The 22,701-nt window shown below is 47.4% G+C and overlaps 1 protein-coding gene across 1 annotated transcript in view; it reads left to right on the top strand.

The window, feature by feature from the left end:
• Window positions 1-394: 394 nt before the first annotated feature.
• LOC141981067 (disintegrin and metalloproteinase domain-containing protein 26A-like) overlaps window positions 395-22,701 on the top strand; it is a 147,662-nt gene continuing 125,355 nt past the window's right edge. The window contains 6 exon segments of the mRNA XM_074942872.1: window positions 395-437; window positions 3,651-3,733; window positions 4,588-4,667; window positions 8,720-8,798; window positions 15,132-15,208; window positions 15,978-16,185. Coding sequence (XP_074798973.1) covers window positions 395-437; window positions 3,651-3,733; window positions 4,588-4,667; window positions 8,720-8,798; window positions 15,132-15,208; window positions 15,978-16,185 — 570 coding nt within the window.

The raw sequence follows: 22,701 nt of genomic DNA, 5'->3' as shown, positions 1-22,701 counted from the left end.
GCCTGGGGCAGTTGGAGTGGGGGCGGAGCTGGCACTAGGGCAGTTGGAGCGGGGGCGGGGCTGGGTCTGAGGCAATAGGAGCGGAGGGGGCAGAGGCTGGGCCTGAGGCAGTGGGAGGGGAGAGGAGGGGGCGGGGCTGGCCCTGAGGCAGTTGGAGCAGGGGCGGGGCTGGGTCTGAGGCAATAGGAGCGGAGGGGGCGGGGGCTGGGCCTGAGGCAGTGGGAGGGGAGGGGGCGGGGCTGGCACTGAGGCAGTTGGGGCGGGGGCGGGGCTGGCACTGAGGCAGTGGGACGGGAGCGGGGCTGGCACTAGGGCAGTTGAGCAGAGGGGGTGGGAGACGCTGTCTCTGTTCTTGCGGCACGTGGTTGGCCGGTGTCTATGAGGAGCCGCAGGGATGCGGCTGCAGGTCTGGGCCCTGCTCCTGCTCCTCAGCCCAGGTGAGGGGGGCAGTGAGTCTGGTGGAGATGCCAGAGCGGGTAGATATTTGGGGTCATGCTTGCAAGGTGGAGGCCATGCAGGGAAGGGGGGAGCCAGGAGTCAGAGCAGGGTTGTGAGGGAAAACAGGGCCAGAACAGGAGGAGGAGCAGGACTGGGGCACAAGGAGGGGAACGGGGCATGAGGGGAGGGGGAATATGGGGTCTTGGGGGCAGCAGGGAGCACTGGGGGGTAAATCAAAGGGTGGGGGATTTGTGAATGCAGAGCAGGGCCCACAGAGGGAAGATTCAGGAGGTGCCAGAGCGGGACTAGGAGCAGGATTTCCTGAGAGCAGGTCAGGACCCGGAACCAGGCATGGGGCAGAAAGGGGCTGTGAGCCTGAGGGTTCGTGAAGGCAAACCGGGAAGGGGGGCAAAGGGACTCTTTTTGGGACGGGGGAAAGGGAGCATGGATGACCAAGGGAGGTTCAAGGAATGAGGGGATTAGAGCCGGGGCAAAGGGCTGTGAGGTGTTTGGATCCTGGAGCAGGATGGCACTGAGCACCAGCTGGAAAGGGGCAAGTGCTGTAGCAAGGAGGGGGCTGGGTGAGAAGTGGCTGATGTGACCTCTCTCAAGGCTGGTGTGTGTGAGGAACCGCTGGGGCTGCTTCCTGGGGGTTGCGGGGCCGGGCTGGTGCTGGGACTTTGCTCCAGCCCTCAGTCAGCTCAGATTAATGGGGAGGAGGGAGTGGGAAGTTATACTGTGGTGTTACATGGGGAAGGGTAAAGGGGCCAATTCACTGAGGCCGGAGGAGGGATGGGGGAGGGGCCGTCCAGGTGGGATTCAAATGCAGGCACCGCAGAGAATGGGGAATCAGGCTCACTGACTTTTTCAGGGGGAAGAGAAGGAATTTTGTGGGGGTAGGGGCAGAACAGGGTGGGGAGCAGGGGAGAGGTGTGGAGTAGGGAGTTTGGTGTCATGGCTGTGGTCAGAGGTAATCTGGGGAGAGGGCAGGGCCCACAGAAGGCTCAATGGGTGCTTGAACAGGGAAGGTATGTGGGCCCCACAGGGGGTTCATGTTCTGGTGGGGAGCCAAGGTGTGGTGGTTGTGAGGGAAATAGGCATGCTGAGGATGTTTGAGAGCAGTCCAACGGAGGTTCAGGGTATCTGAGCCTGGAGTGGAGGTTTTCAGGAGCTGTTGTGAATGGGGAGCAGTGCCAGCTCAGGGGCAGTTTGTAGGGGATTGAATCAGGGGCACAGAGTGAGACTTTACGAGGTGAATTTGGGAGGAAAGACTAGGGAGGGGATGTGGGGTTTGCTGACGCCTTTATCTGGGGTATGGAACAGTGAGGGAAGAGTGAGTTCCTCTGAGGGGTGGTTTGGGGTACACAGGAAGGAGGAAGGAGTACAGCTTGCTGCAAGGGGATGTTGGGGGGACTGCAGGGAGACATGGAGCAGGACCTGCCAATGAAGCTTTGAGGGGCACTGAGTAGTGTGGAATAGATCCTGGTCAGGGGGCCCAGATGTACTGGCACAGGGAAAGGGGTAGTGGGGCCTGCCAAGATTAAAACAAAAGTGCTCACAGATGGGGGTCTGTGTAGGGCCGGCAGGTGGAGTGAGAGTTCCTGGGAGAGGCAAATTTTTGGAGCAGTGGAGCAGGGCTTGCAGAGTGGGCAGAACCTGGGGTGGCGGGGTTGGAGAAAAGAGAAGAAAGAGACTTGCTTAACTGGGGACAGAGTAGGTAGTGGAGCTCACTAAGGAGGGTTTTGATGTAGGCAGAGGTGAAAGTAAGCCGGTACGGTCTGGTGTACCGGCAAGAGCCAGTACGCCTTGCCTGACCGGTCCGGCTTCCCCAGGCTGGCGATTTAAAGGGCCCAGGGATCCCTGCAGCGGCCGGAGCCCTGGACCCTTTAAATCGCCTCCCGAGCCCCGCTGCTGGAGCCCTGGGGTAGCGGCGGCAGGGCTCCGGTGGTGATTTAAAGAGCCCAGAGCTCCACTGTGGTAGCGGTGGCTGGAGTCCTGGGCCCTTTAAATCACCCCAAGGCTCCCAGCTGCCTGTGCAGCTGGTAGCTCTGGCGGTGATTTAAAGGCCCTGGGGCTCCCAGCTGCAGCCGGAGCTCCAGGTCCTTTAAATCTTGATTTTAAGGGCCTGGGTATTTAAAGGTCCCGCCTCTTCTGGTTGAGGCCACGCCTCTTCCGTTTGAGACCACACACCCCTGCTCAGGTCTCCGGAGTACCGGTAAGTCCTTTAAGTTACTTTCACCCCTGGATGTGGGAGTACTTTGGGCAGTGGAACAGGGACCCGAGTCAGCTGATGAAAGCTTGGGCAGATGGTGAAGGGAGGAGAGGAGTGCAGCCTGGGGAAGCTGATGTGGGAGTGGTGCAGCAAGAAAGGGTTTGTGACTGTGGAATAGGGAGTAGCCCTAGAAGGGGTATTTATGAGGAATGAAACAAAAAGAAGGAAATGCGTCTTGCCTAGTAGAGTTTTGGAGTGCCTGACAAAAGAGAGGCCTAGTTAATGGGAGTATAGTTGGAGGGCGCAGAATATGGATAGGGGAATATGGCTGAATAAGGGGGTATTTTGAATCTGTGTAATGGTGGTAAACGTTCTTCCGAGGAGAGGTTTGCAGTGGATGGAACAGGGACTGGGGAGTGTGGCATACTGAATGTGGTTTGCAATAGTAGGTGATGAAGTGGTGTCCACTGTGATTGCAGGGGCAGAGAATATGGCTTAGTGAAGAGTACAGTGCAGCAGTGGGGATATGGGGCTTGCCATGGTTGAGGGTTGTGTGATGCAGAGGACAGATAGAGGAGCAGGGCTTAATGTGGGGTGTATTAGAAGAATGAAGCTGGAGATGGACCAGGGAGGGTGTAGTCTGGTAGAGGGGGTAAGTGTTTGCTTGGAAGAGAGAGCCTGTTGATGGGGGAATACAGTGGGGTGGGTCAGAAAAGGGGCCTGATGGAGAAATTGACTTGAGTTCAGGTTGGGAAAGAGAACCAAAGGAGTAGTAATGCTACTGTGTTCTCTCTGTATCTAAGCTTATCAAATTATTTACGAACATTATTGAATTGAGACGCAGAGTTCATCCCTGTCCCCGGAATTGTTCCTCCTTCACACATTGTACAGAGTGACTTCTGTATAAAATCATTTGCAATGTCAGAATCCAGACGCACGTATCCAAGTAACTGTAAACTTATATTCTATTGAACTTATTTGAAACTATTTCTATTTTTAGGCTCTTCTGAGACTTTAAAATTCTCTTATTCAGAAGTGATAATACCAAGAAAGCTGGAACCAAGAGATGGCATAGATACCAAGGTAGTACTGCTTTCTAAGAAAATTGGAATTGCTATGTTGATTCAGACGAATGATCCCTGAGTCCAGTCTTTGGTAACTGCCAGTACCTGATGCTTCAGCGGAAGGTGTAACCACCTCTAAAATAAAGTATGTTGGACAGAAAGTTTCCTCCTAATCCTGAGCAATTAGTGGTTTGGTTCTCTTCTGAAGCACAAGGGTTGATAATCCTTAGTATAGTCTCTGCTTACTTGTGTAACTGCACTTGACATTTTTATGAGTGGAACTCACTGCGCATTAATAACATTTATCATATTACAGGAAGTAAAACATGTAATATATTATTCATTGCAAGCAGCTAAGGAATCAGAAGGTACTGATATGGCTCCCATTAACAAGGGATATAAACACTACACTGTGTTTAAAATATTTAGCCTCACAACACTCCTGTAAAGTCAGGAAGTACCTCTGTGAGCTGGGAAAGCCCAATTTTAAAGAATAGTTGTGCCATCATAAGGCTATTCTTGTCTGTAATTTTTGGTAGGGGGAAATAACCCATTATGATAACTATGGGAAATGTAGCTCATTCACAATTTCAAGCCATTGTAAATGAGGGTCAACTCATAGCTAAAACAGCCCTCCAAACATCTTTGGATGTTGTGGACACAGCATCCAGAACCACGGTCATGACCGTAGGGATGCGCCGGATATCCTGGTTGCAGGCCTCGGGCATCCCTAGAGAACTGCAAACGAAAGTAGAAGACCTACCTTTTGATCGATAAAAGTTGTTCTCGAACAAGACTGATGAGGTGCTCCACTCAATGAAGGACTCTCAGGCCACTCTGTGCATTCTGGGGATTTATACCCCACCTACATAGAGAAGAAGGTACCAGCCTTATCAGAGAACCAGAGACTCCTCCACCAATCAACAGCAGCAATGGCCTTACAATAATCAAAGGTAATGTCAACGCTCACAGCGCCGGAGAGCACCTCAATCCCAAGTACCGACATCCCAATCGGCTCCTCCCAAACCACAATTTTGAAGCTTTGGTCTAGGGTTTGAAAGACCTCCCTTACCAGGCAGCACTTACACCCGATAAATACCCATGTTTTGGCCATCACCTTCACAGATTCTACCACATCTGGGCCCTAATAACATCGGACCAATGGGTTTTAGTACATTTGGGATATACCATCCCCTTCACCTCTTGACCATCTACCCTACCCCTTTCCCTGTCCCTGTACAGGAACCCTTCTTACGAGCACCTATTACGACAAGAAGTCAATCATCTACAAGTAGGTGCCGTGGAACGAGTGCCTTCACAGTAGACAGGGAATGGATTTTACTCCCACTACTTCTTGACCCAGAAGAAGAATGGGGGATGGAGACCTATCTTGGACCTCAGAAAGCTCAATAAGTTCGTACGCTCTCAAAAGTTCAAGATGGTCACACTGGGCACAGTACTTCCCGCGCTGCAAAATGGGGACTGATTTTCAGCCCTCGACATCCAAGATGCTTATTTCCATATCATCATTCACCCTCCTTACAGGAAATTCTTGCGATTCACAGTAGTGTAACCCTTCTGCCAGGTGGAGTCAGCAGCAGCAAGGGCTGGGTTCAGTATCTAGGGGTTCCTTTTCAACCATACAACACAAAACCGGCTCGAGCCGCCATCCAGTGACCTGGGACAATTACACACCACCCACTGGATGCCTCTTAAGAGGCAATACTTCCCTTCTCACAAGCAGAGAGTCTGAGTGTAGCAAAAACTTTTAATAAAAGGAGGGAATTAACTCAGCGTTAATTTGGGAAAACACCACAACTAGGGTTCATAAACACAAACCATGAGCAAAAGACCCACCCCCAAGTAAGTAGGGCAGACCCTCAGGGTCTTAAGTTCAGCAACCCAAAAGTCCCTTTAATGTGCCCATCCCTTCTCTGTACCCAACTCACAGTTGCTGTCCTTGACCAGTGCAGCCTCAGAGTTCAGAGGTTCATCTGCAGAGTTCACCTCCTATCCTGTGTAGAAGGCGGGGGGTGGGTGGGTAAGGAGGCACCTTACACACTGCACTACTTGGGCACTTGCTCATAGTCCCAACAGACTATTGCCACACCTCTGCGGGGCTCTGCTCTGGCCTGCTCCACCAGCTTCTCTGCTGGCCGCTTGCCACGCCTCTCCACCAGCTCACCAAGCTGTCAGTGATTTCAGTTGTTAGTGGGGGAGCCTCACTGCTGGGGCACACTGGGCAGTCTCTTGCAATAGACACACTGTCCCAAAGTGGGTCTAATACCTAGACCTAGGTATCAGTGATTTCAGCTTTGCCGTGTGTAACAAGACTCTCAGTTGAGTCTAAATTAGGTCTTTTATTGTACCATGGAGAAAGGAAGGGTGAAATGGTAGCCCCACACCACTAAGTACAAGCACCTATCCACACCCTCTCTCTACTCATTGCGCTTTGGAACCCATGTCCCCTGCCTAGCGAGTGCTGTTTAATTGAGCGTGAGTCCCTCCATTGGGGTATGCCAGGTACAGTTCTGCTGCCCTTGGTTCACACAACAAGGATAACAACGCTTTATTACTCCTGCCCCAATAACAAGGAGACTGGGGATCCAACACCAGCAACAAGTGATTATTTGGGCAAGCAGGCCCATCATGCTGAAGAGCTAGGGAGGGTGAGTGTGTTCATGCAAACGAGATCAGCTTCTGAAGTCTTTTTCTACAGCTCACCACTAGATGTCAGGGGAGAGCTCATCCAGACTCTGCTGACAGTAGGACATGAACACTTTGAGTACAGACAAGCGTGGTACCCTTAGCTGATACCCTTGAGCTCTCCTTCGTTGTCCAGATCTGCTGTCTCAGCACACAAGTCACACTCTTCACCCAAATCTGGACATCCTCCACCTACAAGCGTGGTTCATCATGACGAACTAGCCTGCTCGGAACATGTTAAGCACGTGTTGCTAAACAGCAGGAAGGTGACCACGCATAATACTTACCTTCAAAAATGGAAGAGATTCTCCTCCTGGTGTCAAGAAAAACACTTGACGGCCTCCGCAGCACCACTATTATTAGTGCTGAAATACCTGCTGGAGTTGAAATGCTCGGGTTTAGCAATGAGCTCGATCAAAGTCCATCTTGGGGCCTCTACTGCATTCCATCATGAGATTGACTGGAGCTCGATCTTTGTGCACCCAACTACTAAAGCTTCCTCACGGGTCTCCAGAACACTTACCCAGAAGTTGGCCAACCTACCCTGGCCTTGGACCTCCATCTGGTGTTGAAATGCCTCACTGGATCACCATTCAAACTGCTAGCCACCTGCTCCCTGCTGCATTTATCCATGAAAGTGACCTTTCTGGTTGCTGTTACTTCCACTAGACGGGTGAGTGAGATGGGGCGCTCATGGCCGAGCCTCCCTATACAATATTCTTCAAAGACAAGGTCACACAACATGCACACCCAAAATTCTTACCAAAGGTAACATCAGCCTTTCATATGAACCAACCAATCCATTTTTCCTACATTCTTTTCTAAGCCTCACAGTACTCCAACAGAGGCCATCTTGCATACATTGGACGTTAGGTGTGCGCTAGTGTTTTATCTTGAAAGGACCAAAGCTTTCCAGAAATCACTTAGACATTTCATTTATACTATCAAGCGTTCGAAAGGCTTTGCAATATCCTCTCAGAGTTGTCTAAATGGATCTCCACAGGCATTCAACAGTGTTACTGTATTCAGAACATGGACCCTGCTACAGACATCAGAGTGCATTCTACACGATCTGTTTCAACCTCAATAGTGTTTCTACACAATGTAGCAATATTAGAGATTTGTAAGGTGGCCACTTGGGCCTCCATCCACACATTTACTGAGCACTATGCAATCACTCATGACGCCAGGGCTGATGCCTTAGTTGGCCTAACCATACTCACCTCTACAATTCAGGCAAACCTGAAGTCCCTCCTGCCTTTTCGGGGGCACTGCTCTACAGTCACCTGAAGTGGAGTACCCACAGGAACAGAACTCGAAGAAGTAGAGAAGGTTACTCACCTTGTGCAGTAACTGAGTTTCTTTGAGATGTGTGTCCCTATGGCTGCTCCACTATCCACCCTCCTCCCCTGTACTTCAGTGTTTTCAGTTGGGACTCTGCGGTAGAAAAGTAACTGGAGGTCTTGGTCGTGCACGCGCTAGACATGGCACCAACGGCACCGTGAGATGCCTGCTGAGCATGTGCGACTCACGGGGACACTACTACCATAAATCTCTGATTGATGGCGCCAGGACGCACTGACACTTGAAATGGAACACCCATAGGGGCACACATCTCGAAGAACCTCAGATACTGCACAGGGTGAGTAACCTTTTCTTCAGACGCATCAAGACTGCAAGCAGCAGTTGTTGGAATTTTTGTATCTGGTTTTAAGACTAGTCTATGAGTAGACAATTCACCAAAAGTACCTTTATTTCAGAAAGGCTGATCAGCTTCTTACCAAAAGAAGTACATCCTGTACGCTGTACTCAATGTAACTGTAAACCCCTACTATGAGAATGCTTCCCTAGGACTATAAGCAATGGCCTGTATGTGCCCTAGAACTAGGACGAGGACCCACCACATCATCCAGGTGGTCTTTGCTGTCCAACAGGCCTGCTGAGCTGAAGCTTGATGCTGAAATCCCCCTTTTTGTATTCTATGCCTAATTGGAGCTGCACATAATTGTGTCAGCTGGTGTTCCGCTTGTCTCAGATACAACCTTACACAACAGTTGCTGGTTTCCTCTCAAAGCAGTTTTAACTAGCTTGAACTAGTTTTGTGGGTTTAGCTGACAGAAAACTACCCCCTTCATTCTTATAAAAACAACATTAATTTGCCGACAACAGCAAAGCTAATTATAACCAATTCAGCTGACTACCATATATTTATATCAAGCTCCATCTCGCATTATCTATATTTCTTCAGCAGGGTCCTCTGCTTTTGAATTTCTAATTTTTTAAAATCTTTGCTTTGCAGAATGTTCATAGCCCCAAATTTCCCAGTTTTCACTTACAATGAAAAGGGAGACTTGATAACAGATTATCCATACATACAGGTAAGCATGAGACATGTACCTTAGAGGGTACAATACTGAGTAAAATTAAACTGCTGTGCTCTAAAGACTGGATGGATGAAGGTTGTAAGTGTTGATAATAAATTCCTGGGTTTTCAATTGGATTATAATTTGAGGGATTTTACTGTGTAGTGAGATAACCATATCCTTGGCTGAAAGCTGATGAATTTAAGCCTAGGTACGGTTAATAAACCCCTGGTTAATAACCTCACCTTAGACCTTAGTTCCTTTTGAATAGCTGACAGATAGGACAGTTGTGTTCCTCTGTTGATTTAAGGTCACAGAATCATAGAATATCAGGGTTGGAAGGGACCTCAGAAGGTCATCTAGTCCAACCCCCTGCTCAAAGCAGGACCAATCCCCAACTAAATCATCCCAGCCAGGGCTTTGTCAAGCCTGACCTTAAAAACCTCTAAGGAAGGAGATTCCACTGCCTCTCTAGGTAACCCATTCCAGTGCTTTTTTGTGAGGGGAAAGAGAAACAATTAGTTGAGGTAGGATGGAGCTGCTGTCATTTAAAGTCTAATCCTGCTTCCTTTAGGACAAAAAATGAGAAACACGCACAAAGGAGGAGAGAAAACAACAGCAAAGGTAGAAATGCACCTTTTGTCTCTGGAGCTGACTCTTACTTGCAACCTCATTGCTGCAGGAACACAGGCACAGCACATATTCTTATCAGGCACTCCTATACCAGGCAGGATATTTAGGGCATTGTTTTTCACTACCTTTCTGGTCACAGTTTTACAGCTGTATTGCAAAATATGGTCTTGGCCAGCTAAACCAGACTGTTATTGAACAAAAGACAAAAGGAGAGAGATAGGAAAGAGAAGAAATGAGGTGGGGAAGAGAAAGGTTGTGGGAAGAGGATGACAGTCTCACAGTCTAGGTCATGGTCAGGATTAGCCAGATTCAGTGGAGGTGATGATATAATTGGAGTCCTTTCTCTCTCATCCAGTCTGGTCAGGGCATCTCTCATGATCAGAATGGTGAATGTTCAACAGTGTTATGGTGGATCCTGGGGCCCCAGGAGGCTGTGGGGATGACAGCCATGATGGTGAAGCTTGTTCCTCCAAATCCTCCTGTCTTCCAGCCAGAAGGTACATCTCTGAAATCATGATTTCTCCCCAAAGTTTCCTTATTTTAAGGACCCCAGAAGGGAATGATAGCCAGAATAGCTCATGCCCTCATTTTGTTCACTAATTAGGCCTAATTTGCAACACACCAGTTTAGGACCATTGATTTCTGTCTCCATGCTACTTTTGTTTACAAGACATGATTTCAGCACAGTCCTTGAGTGACATCATTAGGCCTTTTTGCTTGGACTAATTCAGCCCTTTTGTTTCCCTTTTGTATCTTTCCCCATTAACATTTGTTATAAGGGATTGGAACATTAAGCCTCTGCTGCTCTGGATTCCCTTCACAGTAGTTCTAGTAGGTGGCCAAGAGGGGGTGCTTGCTAGGCTCTATGACAGAATGGTAGCACAGATGGGATCTACGTGTTAGTCTATGAAGTTTTTTAAGACACTTTTGCCAGGAGATTATACTTTTGCTCTTTACACTGAAAGCCGGGAGTAGGTCTGTTAATTTCTCTCATGTATAAGTTAATTAGCAAACAGGAATTATGAACACCTCATGAAAGACCAGCTTCTGAGCATGTGTGCATTGCTGCCGATCAGAAGAAATCTGAGTAGGTGATCATGCTGTGCTCATGGCTTGAGGCAGGATGGGGCACTGGCTCCAGACCATAGGCTGGAAGGGCTCCCTTTTTCTCCTGCAGGGCTTGTAGCTGACTGAAGAGATGGTGCCACAGACTGTTCCACTGGTGATTCAGCAGATGTAGCAGGAGGGGCGAGAGGTCCAGAGCTGCGGAGGCTGGAGTAGAAAAGACTGTGCTTGGAGGAGAGATGGTATCCAACTATTAGAGAGAGCAGATAGAACTGGATCAACAGAAGCTTGTTGACCAAGTCAAACACAGCTGGCTCAAAGACGAGAAGAGAGTCAAGACATGCCCCTGGGACCAAGGAAGAAGGACATATATGACATGCCGTAAGAGGGGCTAATAGGCAATCAGGTGGTGGTAGAATGAATCCCATTGCTCTGCCTCTAGCCTGAGTCAATATGGACACCAAAGGATGTTCTGGGACTCTAATTGTGGGAACATGGGAGGTTATTTGACTTGATGTGTTCATCTGTGTAATGATATAATATGGTTAACCTCTGAAGGTTCAGGTGCAAATTGTCAAGGCCAGACTCAGTGGCTCGGGCGTGAGGTCTCTGTCTACCCTCACCTGGGAAACTAAGTCAATGCTGAATGTGTTTGTGGCCCAGATTTCAGCTGGGAGCAGCGAGATACTGGTACACCTAGGAGATGGTCTGGGACAGAGCTCCTCTGGGAACAGGGAAGACTATGGCAGAGCTGACCGGTCTTTGATTCAAAACTGCTCTGGAAAAAGGAAACTCAGGCACAGACAAAAGATGTCGTGTCTGAACTCACCTGGAACGAGCAAGACTGAGAGTAATACAGAGTGCTGCCAAAATTATTATACTCACCAGAGGAAAAGCTCCAGAGGGATGTGAAACAACCACTGGTGTAGTGTAGATGGAAAGGAGGTGGAAAAGTTCTCCCTTAATCTATGGCTTCATTTTATTTGGTCATGATGTAATTAAACTTGAGGGAGATGGAGGAAGAAACACACCTCACCTCTCCCCAGGAGGGGTGAAGAAGGGAACTGGGCTTGGGGGAAAGTGAATAGATTCTACCTTGCCCCAGGACAGGGATGAATCTTGGGATCACCCCAACCACTAAAGAAATATTGGGGTGACGAGCATATATGGGTACTGCTAACTCTGCAGTGAGTTTCCCCTTCCCTGCGATAATGAGGAGGAGGTTTATATGATGTAGGTAGGAGCCTAACTATTATATTTGCATGAAATTGTATTTTGGAATAGTCATTGGAATTGTTTAATGACCGAATGCATGTATTAAGTTTGAATTAATAAGTAGTAACAGAAAATGTGCTGTCTAAAGGTGGGGTGCCAAAACATTCCCGAAGTACTTCCTGGTCAACTATTCCGGCTTGATTCCTGTCAATAAGGGAGAAATGTGGTGGATTGGGAGTATGTCTGTACAACTTACAAATTCTGGTTCATGTTGGGGAGTTGTACTATGAAAACCTGCTGCATCATGAGTGCCTATATGCATGTGGATCCGTCATGGCTGATGGGTCCTGTAGCAGGTACACATCAGGCAGAAATACAATGGGACGGTGCTTAGAACTTCATGACTCAATTCAGGAGCAAACCCCTGAACAGTGGGTGAGCTGCATCTTTAACAAATCAATTTAGCTGACTCCCCTGAAGGGAAGAGGAAAGGGAAGAGCAGTGGAAAGTTACGCAAAAAGACAGACTAAAGGAATCCAAGGGGGTTTACATTAGCGAGCCACACGAAAACAGAGAGAGCCAGACAAGGAGGAAGCTTTGTGATCAGGAGAGAAGAAAATCACAGGATGTGTTGGAGCCGTATTGTATAGGGGGGCCCTGCCTGCCTTTCCGAGCCCAATTGGCCCCAAGAACTCTGGGCAACCCAGGGGACTCTGATATGATCCCAGAGAATGCCCTGGTGTGGTAAGGAAACTGATAGCATGTAATGTAATGCTTACTGTTTTATATGATCTGTGCTTTACATACTGGAGTTGGTCTATTCTGTCCAAGTATTACAACAGTATATGCACAATGGGGCCCTGATCATGCTCTGGGTATTTAGGCCCCCCTGTAGTATAAATAAACAATTAATAGGAAACTTCAGTCCTGCTTGCGAGTATTCTTTCTAGGATCCCCCACGTTTGACAGTCTGACTCTCCCTTTGAGGATCCAGTCGTTAATTAAATAATTTGAAGGAGAAGATTGCTTTATTTTCTAAAGAAGTATTCCCAAATCTCTTATTAAGGCTGTGTTGGAAATGACTGGAATCAAATAGTACTTAACTTTAATGTAGTTGTCTTCTAAAGTGAAAAATAATATTGTTCTGGAATTGGTCTGCCTCCAGTTGGTGGGCAGTAGGGGAACAGCTCCTTGTCTGGACATGGAGGCTCCTGGGAAGAAAATACACAAGTAAGGATACATTTTCACTTCAGTTTCTTGCCAACTCTCCTCATAAATCAGAAACTTGTTGCAGATGGTGTCAGATTTTCATATAAACTCTTTCCTACACCTCTTGCAGAGGTTTGAAGCACTTGGAGGAGAGGAAGGTAGTCAGGAACAGTCAACATGAATTCACCAAGGGCAAGTCATGCCTAACCAACCAGATTGTCTTCTATGATGAGATAACTGGCTCTGTGGATATGGGGAAAGTGGTGGATGTGATATATCTTGACTTTAGCAAAGCTTTTGTTACGGTCTCCCACAGTATTCTTGCCAGCAAGTTAAAAAAAGTATGGATAGGATGAATGGACTATCAGGTGGATAGAAAGCTGGCTAGATCATCGGGCTCAACAGGTAGTGATCAACGGCTCGATATCTAGTTGGCAGGCAGTATCAAATGGAGTGCCTCAGGGGTTGATCTTGGGGCCGGTTTTGTTCAACATCTTCACTAATGATCTGAATGATGGGATGGATTGGAATCTCAGCAAGTTCGTGGATGACACTCAGCTGGGGGGAGAGGTAGATATGCTGGAGGGTAGGTATAGGATACAGAGTTACCTAGACAAATTGGAGGATTGGGCCAAAATAAATCTGATGAGGTTCAACAAGGACAAGTGCAGAGTCCTGAACTTAGGACAGGAGAATCCCGTGTACTGCTATAGGCTGGGAACTGACTGGCTAAGCGGCAGTTCTACAGAAAGGGACCTGAGTATTACAGTGGACGAGAAGCTGAATATGAGTCAACAGTGTGCCCTTGTTGCCAAGAAGGCTAATGGCATATTGGGCTGCCTTAGTAGGAGCATTGCCAACAGATCGAGGGAAGTGATTGTTCCCCTCTATTTGGCACTAGTGATTTGATGCACCGATGAAGTGAGCTGTAGCTCACAAAAGCTTATGCTCAAATAAATTGGTTAGTCTCTAAGGTGCCACAAGTACTCCTTTTCTTTTTGCGACTTACGAGGAGAGGTTAAGGGAACTGGGCTTATTTAGTCTGCAGAAGAGAAGAGTGAAGGGGGCCTTCTACTGCCTGAAGGGGTCTCCAAAGAGGATGAAGCTTGGTTGTTCTCAGTGGTGGCCGATGACAGAAGAAGAAGCAATGGTCGCAAGTTGCAGTGGGAGTGGTTTAATTTGGATATTAGGAAAAACTATTTCACTAGGACGGTGGTGAAGCACTGGAATGCCTCTGAATTACCTAGGGAGGTGGTAACTGAATTACCTAGGGAGGTGGTGGAATCTCCATCCATAGCGGTTTTTAAGGCCTGGCTTCACAAAGCCCCGGCTGGGATGTTTTCAGGGCTGGGTCGAGCTTTTTTGCCACCCTAAGCAAAAAAACGCTGCCCGGAGTGCCAAAGGGGGCGGGGGGGGGGGAAAGGACTCACCCAGAGTGCCGCCAAAGGGAAAAAAAAAAGGCGGCCAGAGAATGGCCGAAACACCGCCCCAAAAATGGCCGAAATGTCGCCCCTTCACAGGGGCTGCCCGGACACGTGCTTCCTTAGCTGGTGCCTGGAGCTGGCCCTGGATGTTTTAGTTGGTGTTGGTCCTGCTTTTAGCAGGGGGTTGGACTAGATGACCTCCTGAGGTCTCTTACAACCCTGATCTTGTATGATTCTATGATTTACCTCTCTCTCAAACCCTATGATTCTAAGAAGCAGGTGATGCATGGTTATATAGTTTGGGTGTTAATTTAAGTCTGATTCATCCCTCTTCCTTCACCTTCCCTGGTCATAATTGTATTAGAAAAATTCATGTCATTTCCAGTAGGTCTCCTTTTTTGTTCTTACATCTTCAACTAGCTGTTGATAGTAAGATAGCAGAAGCGTGAATGGTAAGGTATTAGGAATTCATTGTGTGACAGGTGTAATATTTGAGAACCTCTCTTTGAAGCTCACTCAGTCTCAGCTGCATTATCTCTGCACTGTTGACATGAGTGAAAAGTAGCAAAACTTGGTTTTGACACTAAAGTCAGTAGATCTGAGTACACAGGAGAACAGCTCTGCTGAGTGAAAAGGTGTCATTCATACACTCCTTTTTCATATTAGAACCCCATTTTGAGACCAGATGCAAAAAAATTTAGACTTTGTATTGTGTATATTTAATTTTGTGTAGCTAGTATCTGTTATTCTATTTGACTAAAATTAATGATGGAAAAGAAAAACATGCTTTTGGACCTTGCAGGATGATTGCTACTACTCTGGATATGTGGAGGATGTCCCAGAATCTGCTGTGGTTCTCAGCACCTGCTCTGGACTCTGGTAATGTAGACTCCTCAGTATGCTAGATTGCAAACATTATGAATTTTTTTCTTCTGAAACAGAAAGATAGATTTAACATAACAGAATAACTGGTTAGTGGCCTTTTACCTTTTCCTAATGCAGATTTTATGCCAGGGGTCAACACGGCACAGCCCCGTGTAGCTCCGAGCAGCTGTGGTTCACCGTTCCCGGACAATGGGAGCTGCGGGAAGCGGCGTGGGCCGCAGGGACGTGATGGCCGCTTCTCCCATTGACCAGGAATGGCAAACTGTGGCCACTGAGAGCTGCGGGGGGTGGGGGGGGGGGAGCTGTGCCTACAGATGGTCAATGTAAGCAAAGTGTCTCTTGGCCTGCCAACATTCCGAAGGTTGCCTACCCCTGTTTTATGCTAACCAGTTGTTAAGGGTCATCTGCTATTACTACAGTAGGGCTAGAATCAAAAGTCTCTAATCTTAATTTTGTATTTTATTTTATAGATTCTAAAACTGTATGTAGTGCAGTGATGACTGAATGGGCTCTTAATTATGCCTCTCAAAGGTGGCTGTGTTTCAAGAACATTTCTATTCAATTGTAAATTGGAAATATTTTTTCCTCAATAGCACTTTCCTTTCAGGAGGCAAGGGAGGAAATTGCAGTAAAAGTTCTGCAAAACCTGTATTATACATCTAAAATAATTCAGATGGAAAATTCCTGACCAGTTCTAATATTTTTGCAGAGTTTTTAAATTTTCCCAAGTCTCTAAATCACACTTCAATTTTGCAATTCTCAGGGGCCATTTGATGATTTACGATTTAAACTATGAAATTGAACCTGTTAAATCTTCCTCTACATTTCAACATGTTATTTATCGAATGTCAGCTGATGAAGATTCACCTGATCGATGTGGAGTAACTGATGAAGATATCGAAGATCAAGCCACTAAAGGCACAGAACATCAAATATCTATGGTTCAGATGGAGAGACAACTTGAAGTAGATGTAAGTGTTTTATATGGGCTCACATAAAGTAAATGGATAATATGTAGAATGGGGTAATCAATAGGTTGACTGCGGGCCAAATCTGGACTACCATATGCTTTTCAGTGGGCCCCACAATCTTTTTTTTTTTTACTCATTACTATTGTTTTTTAAATTATTGTCTCTGGAGTCTGGACCTTGATTATACCTTGACCAAGAAATTTGTGCCTTGACAAAAAATAATTCACTACCTGCGATGTAGAACATGCTAAGCTATGCATGTTAGGCCCATTTTTCAAACTCATTGTTGGAAGTAAAAAGAAAAAAGAAAAGGAGTACTTGTGGCACCTTAGAGACTAACCAGTTTATTTGAGCATGAGCTTTCGTGAGCTACAGCTCACTTCATCGGATGCATAGCATATCATGGAAACTGCAGAAGACATTATATACACACAGAGACCATGAAACAAAACTTCCTCCCACCCCACTGTCCTGCTGGTAACAGCTTATCTAAAGTGATCATCAAGGAGGGCCATTTCCAGCACAAATCCAGGTTTTCTCACCCTTCCCCCCCCCCCCCCAGACACACATACAAACTCACTCTCCTGCTGGTAATAGCCCATCTCTCTTTGAAACCTCTCTTTATAATGCGCATGATAATCAAGGTGGGTCATTTCCAGCACTAATCCAGGTTTTCTCACCACCACCACACCCCACACACACACACCCCCCTCCAAAAACCACACACACAAACTCACTCTCCTGCTGGCAATAGCTCATCTTACAATGTGCACAGCAATAATCCAAGTTTAACCAGAACGTCTTGGGGGGGGGGGGGTTTGTAGGAAAAAAACAAGGGGAGATAGGCTACCTTGCATAATGACTTAGCCACTCCCAGTCTCTATTCAAGCCCAAATTAATAGTATCCAATTTGCAAATGAATTCCAATTCAGCAGTTTCTCGCTGGAGTCTGGATTTGAAGTTTTTTTACTTTAAGATAGCGACCCTCATGTCTGTGATTGCGTGACCAGAGAGATTGAAGTGTTCTCCGACTGGTTTATGAATGTTATAATTCTTAACATCTGATTTGTGTCCATTTATTCTTTTACGTAGAGACTGTCCAGTTTGACCAATGTACATGGCAGAGGGGCATTGCTGGCACATGATGGCATATATCACATTGGTGGATGTGCAGGTGAACGAGCCTCTGATAGTGTGGCTGATGTTGTTAGGCCCTGTGATGGTGTTCCCTGAATAGATATGTGGGCACAGTTGGCAACGGGCTTTGTTGCAAGGATAGGTTCCTGGGTTAGTGGTTCTGTTGTGTGGTATGTGGTTGTTGGTGAGTATTCGCTTCAGGTTGGGGGGCTGTCTGTAGGCAAGGACTGGCCTTTCTCCCAAGATTTGTGAGAGTGTTGGATCATCCTTCAGGATAGGTTGTAGATCCTTAATAATGCGTTGGAGGGGTTTTAGTTGGGGGCTGAAGGTGACGGCTAGTGGCGTTCTGTTATTTTCTTTGTTAGGCCTGTCCTGTAGTAGGTGACTTCTGGGAACTCTTCTGGCTCTATCAATCTGTTTCTTCACTTCCGCAGGTGGGTATTGTAGTTGTAAGAATGCTTGATAGAGATCTTGTAGGTGTTTGTCTCTGTCTGAGGGGTTGGAGCAAATGCGGTTGTATCGCAGAGCTTGGCTGTAGACGATGGATCGTGTGGTGTGGTCAGGGTGAAAGCTGGAGGCATGTAGGTAGGAATAGCGGTCAGTAGGTTTCCGGTATAGGGTGGTGTTGATGTGACCATCGTTTATTAGCACTGTAGTGTCCAGGAAGTGGATCTCTTGTGTGGACTGGACCAGGCTGAGGTTGATGGTGGGATGGAAATTGTTGAAATCATGGTGGAATTCCTCAAGGGCTTCTTTTCCATGGGTCCAGATGATGAAGATGTCATCAATATAGCGCAAGTAAAGTAGGGGCGTTAGGGGACGAGAGCTGAGGAAGTGTTGTTCTAAATCAGCCATAAAAATGTTGGCATACTGTGGGGCCATGCGGGTACCCATAGCAGTGCCGCTGATCTGAAGGTATACATTGTCCCCAAATGTAAAATAGTTATGGGTAAGGACAAAGTCACAAAGTTCAGCCACCAGGTTAGCCGTGACATTATCGGGGATAGTGTTCTTGATGTCTTGTAGTCCATCTTTGTGTGGAATGTTGGTGTAGAGGGCTTCTACATCCATAGTGGCCAGGATGGTGTTATCAGGAAGATCACCAATGGATTGTAGTTTCCTCAGGAAGTCAGTGGTGTCTCGAAGGTAGCTGGGAGTGCTGGTAGCGTAGGGCCTGAGGAGTGAGTCTACATAGCCGGACAATCCTGCTGTCAGGGTGCCAATGCCTGAGATGATGGGGCGCCCAGGATTTCCAGGTTTATGGATCTTGGGTAGTAGATAGAATATCCCAGGTCGGGGTTCCAGGGGTGTGTCTGTGCGGATTTGATCTTGTGCTTTTTCAGGAAGTTTCTTGAGCAAATGCTGTAGATGCTTTTGGTAACTCTCAGTGGGATCAGAGGGTAATGGCTTGTAGAAAGTGGTGTTGGAGAGCTGCTGAGCAGCCTCTTGTTCATATTCCGACCTATTCATGATGACAACAGCACCTCCTTTGTCAGCCTTTTTGATTATGATGTCAGAGTTGTTTCTGAGGCTGTGGATGGCATTGTGTTCTGCACGGCTGAGGTTATGGGGCAAGTGATGCTGCTTTTCCACAATTTCAGCCCGTGCACGTCGGCGGAAGCACTCTATGTAGAAGTCCAGTCTGCTGTTTCGACCTTCCGGAGGAGTCCACCTAGAATCCTTCTTTTTGTAATGTTGGTAGGCAGGCCTCTGTGGATCATTATGTTGTTCAGAGGTATTTTGGAAATATTCCTTGAGTCGGAGACGTCGAAAATAGGATTCTAGGTCACCACAGAACTGTATCATGTTCGAGGGGGTGGAGGGGCAGAAGGAGAGACCCCGAGATAGGACAGCTGCTTCTGCTGGGCTGAGAGTATAGTTGGATAGGTTAACAATATTGCTGGGTGGGTTGAGGGAACCATTGCTGTGGCCCCTTGTAGCCTGTAGTAGTTTAGAAAGTTTAGTGTCCTTTTTCTTTTGTAGAGAAGTAAAGTGTGCGTTGTAAATGGCTTGTCTAGTTTTAGTAAAATCCAGCCACGAGGAAGTTTGTGTGGAAGGTTGGTTTTTTATGAGAGTATCCATTTTTGAGAGCTCATTCTTAATCTTTCCCTGTTTGCTGTAGAGGATGTTGATCAGGTGATTCCGCAGTTTCTCTGTGTGTATATAATGTCTTCTGCAGTTTCCACGATATGCTATGCATCCGATGAAGTGAGCTGTAGCTCACGAAAGCTCATGCTCAAATAAACTGGTTAGTCTCTAAGGTGCCACAAGTACTCCTTTTCTTTTTTCTTTTTACGAATACAGACTAACACGGCTGTTACTCTGAAACCTGTCATTGTTGGAAGTGACCTCAGTTGTGCTGGAAATTCACTTTGTAGTCAGGGGAACAAATTAATTCTGTTCCCCCTGAGTTTAACCATCCATAAGTCTGGTAGCTAAAAGCATTCCTATCTATTGATTGTGAAAGAAGTAGTTTGTCAGAATCATGGAATCTATTCAACGTGTGCCTAAATGCCTCAGTTGGTAGTTTTCGCTCTATTTCCCTTTGTGGATTTCTTTCTAGAAATGTTGTCAATTCTGCTTTGACTTTGATTTTTTCAGGGTCAGATAAATTCCAGTATTCCACCTCCATCTGGCAGAAGGAGGTCATTCTCCCCCACCCTGCCTGTTTCACTTAGAGAAGGCCTGACACTCTGGGAAAGAGAGAATAGTGGGGTAGTTGATCAGTCACACCTTTTTCCTCCTCCTTGCATCTTGACCCCTTGGTCTAAATGAAGAGTGCACTGGGAGCAGGTTGGTGAATTTAGGCCTCGGTTCTCCAATGCCTGTCTCCCCTACATGTGGAGATAACCCACGATGGACAGACGCTACATTACATCTCAGGGGGATCCCTCCTTCATAAAAGACTGGGTCTACACCAGACCCTGCTTGGACCCAGATCCTCAACCATCCAATAAACAGTCCCTGGGAAAGACAGAAGATTTGAAACCAAGGAAAAGGTTATGATCTGTGAGACATGTGGCTAGACACTAGCTGAAAGAAATCCTCCTAGCATATTCAAGCTCCTGGGCTAAACCCCCTGGTAATAGATAAAGTGTTATGTTATGCCTTCTCCTACCGACACCTAAGTCTCCTCACTCCCCTGGAAGACCACAGTTTGGGCCTCAGTGGGGTACTGTGATGGGGTCTGTGAACCCCACACTGGAGAAGTAAGGGTTAAGGAACAGCTCTAGGCCCAGAAAGCCCCACCCAACTGCCCCTACTGGGCATGCTCACAGTTGACACTGAGCTCAAAAGGGAGCAGTTTCGTTCAGTCTGGGCAGATGGAGCAAGAGAACAGTTGTGTGTTGCAGGCTCCGGTCGAGAAGCCACAGGTGCTCCATACAGCTGGACCCAGTCCTCCATGCCAAGCCACCACAGGCCTTTCAATTACAGAGATCAGCAACAATGAGCTGTGACTGCGAGAGGAAGACCTTTTGGAGTATGGACAGGAGAACTCCAGAAGGAACTCAGAGGCAAATCAGCAGCGCCAACAGAGGAACAGAAGCCAGCGTAGAAAGTTGTCCAGGGATCAGGCATAGAGGCGCCCGTCCCGTAGGCTGCTCATTTTGGATTTACTGCTTCATTGGGCCCTGGGTTGGAACCAAGTAGAGCAGTGAGGGCCCGGGTTCCCTTACTCCCAGCCATTGATGCTTGCTGCTGGGTGACATAACCCAGAGAACTGCCATCAGATGATGCTGCTGGGACTGGACCCAAGCCCACCGTCTCAGATACATGGTGGAGAGTATGGGCAATACCTGAGTCCTGTGAAAGGTATAACTCCCCCTCCTGTTCACTGGTCCAGTATGAGGTTGTTCAAGATAGGGGAAGCCTGCCTTGCGACTTTTTACATAACTTTGGGAAACTGAGCCTGAGGCTCCTCTATGTGATTTCCGTTGTGTGTCAGTGTATGTTCACCTCAGACTAGACCCACTCAGACAAACTACCAGGAACAAGGTTTATTCTGTAAAGAACATAGAACAGGACTACAATCCAGCAGCCTCCTCTCTGCTTGCCTGCTTCAGGCTCCTAGCTCAGTCAGTGCTAAGACCTCCTGCTGAGAGAGCAGAGGGTACATTGTACAACACAACCCCCCTTACAAACATGTTCTAACTCTCACAATAACTAAACCCCAAAACAAACAAGCCCATGTTCTCCTTTTGTGTCATTTAAACTCCTCTCAGAGTGCTATTCAAGCCCTTTTTGGTCCTACCTGTAAAGAACATAGAACAGGATTATAGTCCAGCAGCTTCCTCTCTGCTTGCCTGCTATGTGATCCCAGCTCAGTCAGTGCTGAGACCTCCTCCTGGGGGGAGAGAGGGTACATCCTGGCAGGAACCAGGAATTTCTCCCAACATGCCACAGTTTCTAGTCCACAACTTGTAGTTCCCAGGGCTGCTGTTGAAGCACACTGGACCTTGGGCTACAAAAGGACCACTGGACCACTGATTGAATGATCCTAAAGAGGCCACAGATACAGAAAATTTGCTGAAATGAATTTTGGAGAACCCGTAACAGCAATGGCAGATACTGCAACAGATTGCTGCCGAGCAACAACAGCTAATTTGCTAGCTGGTGGTCCAGAACCAGGCACAACAAGAACACTTGATCCAGCAGGTGGTGATGTTATTACAGCTCCAGGGGGCATTCAACATCACAGTTCCTTGGCCTGTAGTAGATGTTCTCCTCTCTGAGATCCCCATCTGGCTTATGAAAATGGGCCCTGGAGATGACCCCAAAGCTTTCCTGATCACCTTTGAATGGGTGGCCACCAGAACATTGGACCATCTTGATAGCCCCATACTTGACCAGCCGTGTGCAAGAAGCCTATTGGAGCTTGGACCCCATTGAAGCATTAGACTACACAAAGGTAAAAGCAGCCATACTAGACTGCCTAGATACCAATCCCAAGTTTTTCCACAAGAGATTTCACAAAGAGAGATACCTGGCCCCATGTGGTGGCCAAATGTCTGAAAGACCAGTGTTGGCACCGGTTAGATCCAGAAAAACAGACCAGAGTGTGGGTGGTGGAAATTATTATGTGAGAATAGTTCACCCATATTCTCCCAGTTGTGACGGAGTGGGTGAAGCGCTATCCGCCATCGACCCTCTCAGAGGCCATGACCCTAATGGAGAGCTACAAGTGTGCTGAGAGGCCAACCTTACCGACAGTAAGGGAAGTGCCCCTAGAAGCAAGATTCTGATCCCTAGCAGGGGCCGGGTTCAGGGGGAAGGTTGAGAACAGCTAATTTGATCATCATCCTAGGAGCTGGCCCTGGCTGCAGGGAGAGACCGAACTGCAGAGGTGGAATGGAGAGGAGGCTTGTGCTCCTGAAAAGG

The sequence above is a fragment of the Natator depressus genome, chromosome 1, assembly GCF_965152275.1.
Source record: "Natator depressus isolate rNatDep1 chromosome 1, rNatDep2.hap1, whole genome shotgun sequence".
Lineage (NCBI taxonomy): Eukaryota > Metazoa > Chordata > Testudines > Cheloniidae > Natator > Natator depressus.
This window is presented reverse-complemented; position numbering and strand designations above follow the sequence as displayed.